We start from the raw sequence: 13,129 nt of genomic DNA, 5'->3' as shown, positions 1-13,129 counted from the left end.
GTAACCTCATTCAGCTAGTGCTCTGCATGAAGGCTAACAACTTCAAGGCTCTGTCAGGCATTGACACATGCAGGCTCCAAGCGGGAAGCTAAACACCCCCCTTCACCTCCTCTCCCCTTCCACATTAACCTCTGTTAAGTGCAGGAAAAACACAAATGCTGTAGTGCCATCATTCAGGTTTTAACTACCAGTGTATATTTAGATATTCAGTCAGTTTGCCACCTCTGAGAACGTACTCTGGAAACCCTCTGGTTCTTTCTCATTCTCACAACCAGATCAATAAATAGTGAGTTAGCTTGGGGAACACAATGATAGAAGATCTGGGGTAGGTATTTATGGCATAGAGATAAAATTCTGAAAGAAAACTTTGACAGGGCTGCCTATACTTTTTGAAATGATAGTGTGTCTTATAAATGGAAAATGAGACAAAAATGGTCTAATTTTAGGAGAATCAAGCAGAGTATTTTCAAATCATCTCCACTTTGAAAGGCAGGCTGTAGAAAAGACACAGTGCAGTGCTAGTCTGCTATCAAGCTTTGATCCAAGCACTGAATCCTACGTGTATCAAAGTCCTTTGGGTGCTTAGGGCAGAGAGAGTTTTGTCACTGTTGATGTTTTTCCTAAGTACAGACGTCTGACAGCCTTTCTCTGAGACGCAGCACCCTCGCTTCCAGCCCTGTGGCACACTGCCCATGCCCACCCAACTCACGGCTCACTCCCACTCCCCAGGGAGCCATCGAGATGGGGACAGATTCCTTCCCACCTCCACCTGGGAGCAGAAAGCACCTGCTCTCATTTTAGCTCTCTGAAGCTTTGTCTAAACAGGGCCTACAGTCATGTCTTTAATCTTTCATGAAGGGCAGATGCTCCTGGCAGATGACACTTCCCATACAATAAAAAAGTAGGTGACGTGTCTGAGGCAACAGGGTGCCTGTCCTTTCACAAGAGTAACAGGAGTACGGGTGACAATATGTCTAACCCACGCATCACCATGCTTGGATTAATTAAACATATCATTCCCCACATTCTTGGTTTAGACTGTTTGGGTAAAATGTAAGAAAATGAAAATGTAGGATTTATAAATCATTTTCCTAATACTTTACTCTTGAAAACCTGTTACAGAATTAAAGTGAATAAAAATAACAATCCTGAGATATGCCATCTCCTCTCTAATGCTTGGCATTCCTAGCTTTCCATGACCTGGAGGACCCTTAGTGTTCCAGGTGGGACAGGACTTCTCCATGATGTGCCAGTCTGCAGTAATCACATGCCTTGGGCCATACAGGAACATCCAGCTCTGTGAATTCAATTTCTTTTTGCAATGGTCCTCCATTCAGGCATTCTCACGCGATGTCATAGTCCTCCAGTAATCTTCACTTTTGAAAAACAGTCCTGGAAGGAGGAAAGGAAGACAGCAGAGCAGACACAATCAAAGTCGATAGTACTAGATTGTTTTTTGACAATTTTCCCGTGATAGTCCTTCAGTGAGGTGTCAGGCTCCTTTCCCAGAAAGGGTGCCTGTCTGGAATGCATTACTGCAACCTGTCTTGGGCAAATTTAAACATGCATTCAGTTCAGAATACAAAATGGAGTTCAGGAGACAAAATGGAGTTTCAATTTCATACAGGCATGCTGTTCTCCCAAACTGTATCAAGAAAGGGGTTTTCCATCATGCAGTATTGTTTACAGAACATAACTGTTTTTACCTTTAATAGTTGCCATAACAAGATCAACTGTTTCTTTAGCATAGCCATTTAATGATTTATATTGGATCCCATCATTATTTTAGTCTCTTTTCAGGAGCTCTTAGTAAAATAAAACGTCATTCTGTCACTGAGCAACCTGACACAATGTCCACTCTTGGCATTCGGTTTAAAATGAATGAAATTGCTTAGTTTTAAAGCTTTTTTGGGATTAGTGGTTTTTAGATAATGTAAGTTATAAATGGTATCTATAACCTGTAAGCACTAAAATCACTAAATCACTAGAAATGAATAATCTTTTTCTACAGTGTACTTCCAACATTTTTGTAAAATAAAATACGGTATTGTAGCTCTGACAGAGCAAGGGAAGCTACAGTTAGAGGGTATAGCTGAAGTTTACAATAAAATATAGCTTCCAGTTCCAATCTAAAGTAGAAGACATTTGTAGTCAGATTGTGATTATTAACACAGCAACATCCTTTGAAGAAATTGAGTAGTCTAGTCCAAGTGGCTTTACACAGCAAATGAACCTTTAAAATACAACAGCTTTCACCAATTCTATGATTTCTCCCCTTGCTTCTTCTCCTTTAATCTTTCCATTTCAGGATTTCTCCATTGAGATGCACTTGTACAAAAAATAATGTCCCACGCTGCTCCCCCCAACCCATCCCCAAGCTTGTTTTGGCTTCAAAAACCGTATGTGCTAGTGTTCATCATGCTTCCCTGCCTACATCGCAGTTGGACAAGATATAGTACTATAACATTGTGATGCTTTTTGGTGTAACTAGGAGAAGCTCAGGTCAGCATCAGTTCAAGGATCCATGTCCTTGATATTTTTTTCTCTTCTCTTGGCTACTTTAACTATGCCTGCAGAATGTAGGGCAGATATATGTACGTATACAAAGAGAAAGCAAATATGCAATTCCCTCAGAAGACAAAAGCTGTGAATGAAAAAGAAGCAAAATAAATACTCACTTCTCCCAACAACAGTAAAGAAGTTTGTGGTTGCAAGAAGCCAGAGAGAAAAAGACAGGTGAAAATCCACTCTCCTTGTAATCCAGATAGCACATATAACCCTGGCAATGAAGATAGTTACCTGGCATAGAAAAAGGTAGCCTGTGGGGACAACAGGATACCTAGTTAGGCTGGAAGCCCATGCCAAACCTGTGCATCCCTGTGGCCATTGTCAGCTCAACTAGGTACATGACATTAGTGCAGGTATACCTATGTATTTATAATCACAGTATATGCACATACAGGTAGCAGTAAAGATACATGCTCTGCTTCCAGCTATTGTCTTTGGCTTTCAGCCCCTTCCATTTTTTTTCTGCCCTGTCTTCCTTTTTTGTCTTCCAAATTCCTCTGTATATGTAGGCTATGATGAAGATTCTTTAAATTGGTATCAACATGAGTAATTTTGTTCTCTATTTTTGTGCAGCCTTGTTGTAGTGTCTGTGTGACGTAATCACATATAAACAAAGAATGAAAAATACAGAAATGCTGAACGATTTGTCTGCCACATAAGTGGAAAGGTGAAAGCAGGCTTCATGGCCATTGCTACATCCTACAACTAATGCTATGCCACACTAATGGGAAAGTAAAGCCACCTTTGGATCCTTTGGTAAAACCATGCCTGATAAAACAGCCTTAGCACTCTGGACATTTGTTGAACTCTGTCATAATTCTTGCATCAGTAGCAGTCAAGCATGTTTATGTATGTTCCTAACTTATATGAGTAAATTGCATTTTATAACAGTGCTTGAATATTTTGTGCATGCTTTTGCTTGCTGAATGTTGTAACTTGTCTTAAAAAGGATTATTCTACAGGAGATTCTAACTGGCAATGCCACAGTGTTGCCTGAATGTTTTATTTATAATAATAATTTAAATAAAGAATATGACGCAATTCTGAATATAAACGGCTCCAAGATATATATTGTTTCATATTACAATGCAGTCATATTCTTAGTTTGCTCTCACCCAAACTTCTCATGCAGTTACACTTTAATATGAAAAGAAATGTTGTCAAGAGTAGTTATTATCACACATCAGAATATTGTATTAGCATTCACTTTTAATAGATTAAAATGAAAGATTTTGAAGTCTGCCCTTAATGATACTGAAGGATCTTGGAGACACATTGGGAAAGCTTTAGATGAAATGTCACATGATATATATACATCATACATAGGTTCAAAAAAGACAGTTCATTTAACTGCCTTCCTTTGTGTTTCATCTGTTGTGTGTGGGTGAATCATCCACAGGTTAAGTGATGCTTGTGCAATTTGTTTGCTTAAAATCAAGCACAGTGAATGGTGGGGAAGTTTAGGAAATACAAGGTTCTTGTAGACCTGGGATGATGAGTAAAATAAGACAATTTTGGAGGCACAGAGTGTAACCTGGAAGAATAAAATATGGTTGAAGACATCTTTGGGTCATCTCTGCTGATCTGTTGACTTGCTGTCTATCTGGATAAGCTGCTTGAACTGCTGTTGAATAAGACTATACAGAGCTGAATACCAACCACGTAGACCTCTCATGAGTTATAAAAAGGTGAAATAATTTAATATTGGAAAGAGTATTCATTTCTGATGTTTAGGGACCTGTTTTGGAAGCTTCTGATACACCTTGGGCAAGTAAATTGTAGGACTTTCCAGATGATCATGATGTTGGCATTTTTTTCAGAGTTTATTGTTTCAGTGGGGACTAGTCATATTTTTGGGGAGGAGAGAAGGGAGCATGGATACCGTGCACTGCATCAGTGTCTCTGAACTTCTCTTGTGTCTCTTCTGTCATTGAAGGCTTGCGTACCTTTTTTTTTTTTTCCCCACTGGGGTGGGATGTATGGGTCATCTGTATTCCACACTTCTTTGGAAGAGATGATGAATAAACAATTCAGCATTGAAGTGAACTTTTTTTTTTTTTTTTTTTTTTTCAGCTTTGGTTTACATAAATCATAATTTCCCTATTTTATAAACATTTTAGTAAACATTGAGAATTTACAGGAGGTGTCTCCTGAACACCTGCTGTAGAAAGCGTATGTGTATATGCTTTGTCATTCAAGTTTACAGTTGGCTTGCATGCTCATGTTTGATGTCTTAAGGACCACCAAGGAGCCATGCACCACACTGCACTAGTCTGAGGGCAGATAATAATTTATATAACAGTACATGTAGTATAAGTACTAACATGACAACAGTGTTAGTGTTAGCTAATACGTTACAGCCCGCATCCTGCAAATATAAACACTACAGAAAATACATATTCCATCAAATCTTATTGAACTGTGCAACCTATTACAAAGTTTTGCACATACTTCTAAGAAACAAAGGCTAAATATTGCAGTGACTTAACTCAATGTTTGAATATTGAAGAAATTAAGTAATAAACCAAAAAGCTGCTGGGTATTATTATATATTAAAAAATCACTCGGATTCTACAGACATTATGCATCAATATATTTTTCTGAGAATTTACCCTAACAAATTGATCTGAAATGTTGTAGAAGGTCATTTCTTGTTTAAGGTCAAGCCAAAAGGTCAGGAAGTTTAACTGTAGGTACAGATTTTGTCTTTCACTTTCATTGGTACATGCTTACTAAGTCCAAAGACCATAGTAGAACTGAATAACTTCAGAGCTAAATAAAGGGCCACAAGCAAAGAAATGAAAGGCAGAGATCCAAGATTGACCAAGATTGCACTTGTGCTTGTAGTAGCAAGACACTGATCAAGTAGGAAGGTGATCTCAGAACAACACACAGAATGATGAAAACTTCCAAGATTCGTGTAAAAATGGCATTAGGTAAATTTTTCTGTGAAAGCAGCTTTGGTGATTGTAAGCTTGGGAGCAAGGACAGCTGACCAAACATCCAAAACAAGGAAATCCCTGAGAAATTAGTATGCTTTAGTAAGATTCTTTTCTCAAATCACAGGCTCGGGTGTTACAGAAGGCAAAATAAATTGAAACAACCCTGGACTGCATCTAGCCAATATGCAGTGAAGGAAAGAAATTTATTCATGTTCATTGCAGCTAAGCATATGCAACATCGTATTTGAATTATAGCAATGTTTGTTGTGCAGTGTAGCAAGTACATGACTATAATGAGGGAAATTCAAAATGTGAGTCTTCAGAAATCATGGTCTCCAGGGCAGATAGGATTGCCATAACTAGCCAACTTAACTACACTGTCCAAAGGATTTCTAATATATGTGATGTTGGAATGTATCTTTTCTGAAAAAAATATCTAATTTTATTTTAAAATCTAAAAGAAATGATGATTTTGTTGTTGATAAAATGATTAATTACCTTCTTTTTACAAGTAGGAATTTGTACCTTATTTCAGATCTGAATTTCTGTAACTTCCATTTCTCAATGCTAGATCTCATTATACCACTGTCAGGAAGGCTGACATCTTGCTATAAGATATCTTTCTGGGGTGTAAGTACCAATCGCAGTGATCAAAACACCTTTCAGCCTTTTGTCTGACAAGCAGAGTATGTTGAGCTCCCGTAGACCTAACACTGGGGCACTTGGTTTCCAAACGCAGGAAGTGAAATGTCTCTTCAGAATTTCATCTTTCAATTTGAGTAGAAGAAACAAAGCATCGACCTTTTTCCATCATTCAAACAATCCAAACACTAAAAAATGCTCTCCTAAATTCCACCCTGAATTTGAATAAATAATAACATTCTTGAGAAAGCTGAAAGAAACGGTAGGTGTAAACAAGAAATAATGAATTTACTAAAAGATCATCACTCCCTATCTTTAAGGCCTATTCCAACTATCTTTGTTCCATCAAACTTTGGAAATACTGTACTTCCTATGGCAGATATGAGCCTGTAATCCTTTTCCTCACATGAAAATAGGGATTCTGACAGATAGGCTGTGACTATTAAATAACTCTGGCCAGGAAGGGCAGACCAGCAGCTGCTGTGCCAGGAGCTGGCACTTGTTCACTTTTACCGCTGCTGTTACAAGGCTTGTAGCCTCTGGCAGAAGAAGAGGACGAACAGCTGGAAGCTGAAACCTTTTCAGCTGCCTCAGCAAAAAATGCTATCTGCCAAAGCCACACTTTGACTTTGCCACCTTGGTGTAGCTGAATATACTGCACGTTGAAGGTAGCATATCCTGAGAAGCTCAGCGTGGATTGAGAAGTGTCCACAGGAATTTCACTGCCACCTTCCGTAGGAGTAAAGCAAGCTCAGTCGGTGTTGGGGATTTTTTAAAAATGCTTCTGCGTCATCAAAATGATGGCTCATTTCCAAAATATGTCACTCTAAGCATTCACAGAAGGGGTCAGGTGAAAGTTATTTCAAACAGACCTCGTAACAGCTGGATATTTGTGGTTGATGGCTGAGGATGGGGATTCCTGCTGTTGTTCATTTCTACTTGAAAGGTTTGAAAAGATTTCCCCTACCTGCTGAACGGGCACTGGCACTATAGTTACCCTGTTGGCACTGCTACTTGAGTGAGTCTGATGGAAGTTCTGTGGGGACATTTTCCAGATTACATAAGAAACCATGAGTTTTATACTTCTTTGTATTGATACAGGATAAGGCTTCAATTCTGACAGTTTTTCTCCATCTAGACCCTCAGTTTTTAATCAAATCCTTTCTATCACATTTCTGTTATTTCTTAACTGTGGTTGAGGGGAGAAAAAGAACCAGAAATTGCTTTGTATACATTTCCAAGAATGGTGTTTTTCATTTGTTGAAGGGTATTTTTGCAGTTCTGATTATGAAAGTTTATTTTATTCACACATCAAGCAAACTATCCTTTTAAGCCATACAGTCAGGAGGTATACTATTTCATACATTCAGATGTCTGAAAGCTGTCTGGAAATATATTTGCTAGTTTCTGATATGGGAACATTTCAATGGGAGGGGGTTTAATTTGTTTTGACATTTCAACTCTTGTTCTGCTCAAAAGCTAAAGTTGGAATCCATTAAGATACATTTTAGTGCAGTTTCTATTCTCATCTTCCTTTTCTCAGTAACTGTGCAATTCACTTAGTACTTCATTACAACCAACAGCAATATGTATACATGGTGCACAAAATGAGCCATTTTGTTTTAAAACAGATTGCAGATGAAAGGAAACCATTCATTTCTTGCTTGCTAGCTGTAATTACTAGAGCGCTAATTACTCCAAATCACTGACATCCAGGGTCAATACGGATGACAACAGGAACATCAAAGACAAGATGCACACACGCAATTACAAGTCTCTAAAACCAGGCTGTAATATTAGTTTATGGCTACTGTTTTTTTTCAGTCAATGCTGAAAAATATTCAAGTTTGCTGAATGTTTACTATTATTTCCTTTGCAGTTTGACGGTGAGAACATGTATATGAGTATGACAGAACCAAGCCAGGACTATGTGCCAGCCAGCCAGGTGGGTTAATTAATCTTCTCTGCCTTGTTTCAAATTGTAATTAAACAAATTCAAAGAGTTGCATTGCAAATGAGTGGCACTATCAGTAACTGCTGCAATCAGGAATAATCATAATTTATAAACAAAGCATTTAAGCCTTGTTTCCAGTTAATGAGATAGAGCTGATAAAACACCAGAGTTGGCGTTTGTTGAAAGATACTACCTTGTTTCCTCTCCAGAATGCAAGCAGCTGTTTTGCCAGCATGATCTTTCCTAAACAGTTGTTTTACCTTCAGGAAATAAAGTCTTTACAGGTGCAGGTTATTTGTTTATCTGACTGCAGACAAGTTAATCATTATAAGCTACACATGTCACAAATAGCTTTAATTATCACTCTTAGGCCAGTTGTAGTTGAAGAATTGCATTTTTAACGCTAATCGTATGGCTGAGAAACATTGCCAATGTTACACCATTAGCAACGGGGTTAGGGAAATGATTCAGTCTCATGTAGCTTGCAGCCCAAAAGGTTTAATGTGATGTGGATTCTTTATGGGTATCTTTTATTCCTTTCCCTTTAGGGGAACCATACACGCTTAATTCTGATATTAGATGCATGTTTCAAAATCATTTCAGAAACACTTCCACTTGAACCCTAAATTGCTATGGCTTTCTAAGATGGAAAGATTTAAATTATTTCTTAAAAATAAGAATTAATTCTGTAGTAGCAAGTGATGTTGATAGCAGTGTGGATAAATTACATTGTGTAATAGAAATTGCCCTGAATAATTGGACTTGTGGTCTAGGTCATGCAATGTCTCAGGCCCAGCAGTGGCTGGTCTAATATACCTCTTTCTGGAAGGACTGGTGGGGTTATATGACTCTCTCTCATTAGGTGGAAAATCAGTTTGCCTGCACAGTAAAAGTGTGTAGATAAGCTGTGTGTAAATTCAGAGTTTAGGAATTCCAATTTTAGCTCTGGAAAGTGACAGTATGTTCAAATCCAAAAGTCCTTATAAAGTAGGGTTCTTCAGATAGTGACAGGCTACCTAATTGTAGCGTGTAGTACGCCAGTACATTTGGGGCCAGGGAAGCTGGAGGCTGTGTGAGATGAACTACACTGTTCAATCAAAAAGGCTGTTTTCAAAATGTTCCACCATGTTGCTTCCCAGTCTTCTGTTGAAGTTATTGTTGAAATACCTTTAGAGACCAACTATACTTGTATTTAGGATTTGTGTGTGATTGAACTTATTCAGCTAAGAACCCTCGAAGATCCAGAGGTAGTTTAGAACAGAACTGTTTGATTAAAAAATGAAAAATTATATTATTAATTTTTCTCTAACCATTAATCCAAAAACTGTACTGACAAGTTTTAGTATTACTATTAGATTAAAGCAGCCTAGTATCATCTCATTTATGCCTTAAGGGTTTTGAAGTGCAAGGGCTAATTGAATTTGTTTGAAACAGTAGAAATACAAACTCTGTGAATGATTGCTGTTATAAAGCAGCTGCTACCTTTCAGAGAATCATTATGTCTGTCTTAAATAGTTTTGAATAAAGAATTGCAAATCCACATTATACATCAGAATTATTTTTCTTCTGTTGATATTTTTGTACTGTGTATGCCTGTAGTTTAAATAATTTAAATGGCACATTGAAAAATTAAGAGTATAAGTTTTAATCTTTTATGCAGTTTCTACATGTGCTAACAAGGCCCAAATCCTTAGAGATATTTATGCATCTAACACTCACTTATTTCAATGGAAGTAAGGTGCTTAAACTACCTCTAAAGATCCAGGGCTAGAATTTTAAGTGCAAATTATTTTGTCTTCAAGGAAAAAATCTATCAGTTGTGACATTTCCAAATTCAAAGATGACAGAAAACTCTGATTAGTTACTAAGGAGTAGAACTAATAATGGGCTTATATAGTTATAAACTCACTATGGCAAAGCCTAGCTTTTGGGTGTCCAGCTCCCGGGTAGAATTCAAACCACAGATGTAGGTGTCTGAATTCTCTGTCCTTTGCTGGGGATCCATACAGCAACAGCTTCCATGACAGCCAGGCATAGTATTTGTTACAAGCATACTCCAGTCAAATAGCGTCCTATGCCTGTTTGAAGGAAGCCATCAGCCTTCAGCTGTTGCACCCTCCTTTCTTTCCCTTACAGTGGTTCTCTCTTGATGCTGTAGTAGTCTTACACTGTTGCAGTGTTCTTGTTTGTTTTTTAAGGGAATATATGTGAAAGCCTGTAATAGTAACTTAAATAAATAATAGTAACTTAAAATAGTAACTTTAACTTTTAAAAAAATAGTAACTTAAATAATTCTTTTTAAAGGGGACCAAAAAAAATGCATCATTCTAGGAGCAGGAAATGGAGTGGATGTAGGGAATCCTGCCTCTCTTGTCTAGGCAAGATATTTGGACTGTGTAAGAAACCTTCCTGAACCTCTTCCTAATATACATAGTATATCTATAGTATATCTATGGTATATCATAGTATATCTGCTAGTAATTCCCTGAAGGAACTGAGAAATTCTCCATTGACTGTACTGAGTAAGGTCTTTACTAGCTGTAATGTGGTGCACTTCCTATCTCAGATGAAAACATTTAGTGGTCACCCAGATTTGGTGAACTAACATTTCAACAGTCATTCTGCTGTTAAATCCAGATTATTTTGCAGGAATAAGGTATTCACTGCCATGAAAATAAAGCATGCAAGATCGCATAGATTACAGGAGAGGGAGAAGAAGAAGAAAGGATGTAACTGTACATTCTTGTCCCTGTTTTCAGGACTGTTTGTTCATTTTCCACTCACTGTTACTGGATGATAAAAAAAAGAAAAAAGTCCTGTAAAAAGAGATGAAAAAAATTCTCTTCCAGATAAAACTCTAGTCACTAAATCCATAGAGTTTTCTGCTTCCATTTTCCATCTGTGCTCATGAGCCTTCCAGTCACGTTATTCAGGGAGAAGACTGCAAGCTCCCTCCTATCCCCAGCAGCTCAGCTATTCCCCTGTGAGGTCAGAGATGAGAGTTTGAATCCCGTCAGAATGAGGAATGAATTAAATTCTCCACTTCCCTCAATGGATGCACATCTGTTAACGAAAGTGGGAATCCCACATGTTAGGAGAGGCATGGCCCTATCAGAACCTTTTATTCAAGCTTGGATCGTGTTGACTTGGGTCAGGTGTGAGCATCATTTTCTAATTCCAGAGTCTTACCCAGCGTATTTTGGAGGTAGGATGGCAGACTTGGTCATGGTGTAGAACACCAGAGACTAAGGGGTTTCCATTAAGCTGTCTTCAGGATTATATGACTATAGAGGCCGGATTTTGGGGGTCCTGGTGCATGTTGACATGCTCACCTCCTTTCTTTGGATCTAATCCTGAGAAGTGAGCTTTGCTTGCTTTGCGTTCTCCTTCTAACTTCCTAGAATCCAGCATTTCAAGAAATATGGGGACTGTAAAATGAAGTGTCTTGCAGAATAAAATAAAATTTAGACATAAGAAATGTTTCAATTGCTCTGAAAAAGCTGAACTTTGCACTTCAGTTCTTTTTGTTTATTGCAAAGTGTTCATACCCAGAAAAACATCACCTTCTATTATTTTAAGGATTTTAATCCATTTATTGCCTTTAGGCTAACATAAATATAAGCTCAGCTATTGGACAGAAAAAATATAGTTTTCTTCCTTTTGCTATATAACATCAAACATCTGCATAGCTTGGTAATCCAAGACAAGTCGCCTCACAGCATCCCTCAACAATTATCATTTCTGTTCAATTTTCAAATCAGTACATGCTTTGGGACTTATAGACTAAGTTGCTAAGTAGCAACATATGGCTCACTACTGTTCCTGTGATGTTGCTGCAAGCAAACAGCATAATTCCATACTTGAAATGATTTTTACAGAAAGCCAGTGCTGGAACTGAGCCAGAAGTGTAAGTATACTGTAAAAATTAATGATATTCTTTTAGGCTGTCCCAAAAGGCTGTTTGGCAATGTTGTCTCTGTGTACATTTTATATATACATGTAAGTACTGTATTTTTGGTTATGATATATGTAGCATAGGACTCTGCACTGCAGGCATCTCCTAAATGAGTTATGCCAGCCATATTAGCAAACATACACAGTAAAACTACATGACATTTTCACTACTAATTGCACTTCAATCTAAAAATATTTATCATTTTAAAATAAAACTATGTCAGCTGCTCTGCATTTCAAATTCTTAGAAATATATTGTTTTCTCCCCACACCTATAATTGGAATTTTGAAGATGAATTGTTTTTCATGTAACTTCTCCTCCTGTAATTTGTGGGCCACGTAAAACACAGAATAAAATTATATTGTTTATTTTACATTTCTTCCTAGTCATAATACAGAATGTAATTCAGGATTTGTTGTACAGAGCCTCGACACTTCTCTAAACCTTCCTGAGGCCTGATAAATGTTAAGACGTAATCCAAAGGGAACGGAGGAGAACTAGCCAGTGATTTGGGGCAGCACCTGCATTGCTCCTGTGGGAAGTTAGGAGATACCTGATGCAGAGGGGAGCATGCTGCTTGCACAGTGAGGATATTTTCCTCCCTCCCAGAAGTGTGACAGGGAGACCTATGTATGATATGTACACACACCCTTTAACAAAGTGGACACCAAGTGTTTCAAAACTGTTTTGTCCTGTACAGCTCCAGGGTAAAATGGGATAGGATGACATCCAACAGATTTTTCGTGTTAGTAGGAAAGTAAAGGATTCATCTGTCTTTTTTTGCCAAATGCATTATTGTAGATTTATCCCTAACTTCCTATTTCATGTTTATACCCTAATTTCTTATCAGTTCAGCTATTACTCATGTGAAGTAGGGTTGAGTAAATAAAGTAGGGTATAATAAATGCCCTTTCTTGTTCTGTTGTAGTCCTTTCCAGAAGTTAGGCTAGTATTTCAGGGCACTGCATCCCACTTCTACCAGAAGATCTGGCTCTTCTTGAAAAGCCCTCGAGCTGCAGTCAGCAGAGCATGGCAGGAGTTGTCTGCCTTAGAAAGGATTCAGGAAAA

The 13,129-nt window shown here is 37.8% G+C and overlaps 1 protein-coding gene across 1 annotated transcript in view; it reads left to right on the top strand.

The window, feature by feature from the left end:
- Positions 1 to 13,129, top strand: part of TOX (thymocyte selection associated high mobility group box) — a gene marked incomplete at its 5' end in the record, with an annotated part of 219,790 nt that overhangs the window by 105,357 nt on the left and 101,304 nt on the right. The window contains one exon of the mRNA XM_084283136.1: positions 8,032 to 8,097. Within this exon, the coding sequence (XP_084139262.1) occupies positions 8,032 to 8,097 (66 nt within the window). The remainder of the gene's footprint in view (positions 1 to 8,031; positions 8,098 to 13,129) is intronic.

The sequence above is a fragment of the Netta rufina genome (genome assembly GCF_964035555.1).
Source record: "Netta rufina genome assembly, chromosome: 2".
NCBI lineage: Eukaryota > Metazoa > Chordata > Aves > Anseriformes > Anatidae > Netta > Netta rufina.
The sequence above is the reverse complement of the archived record's forward strand: the minus strand, read 5'-3'. Positions and strand labels throughout refer to the sequence as shown.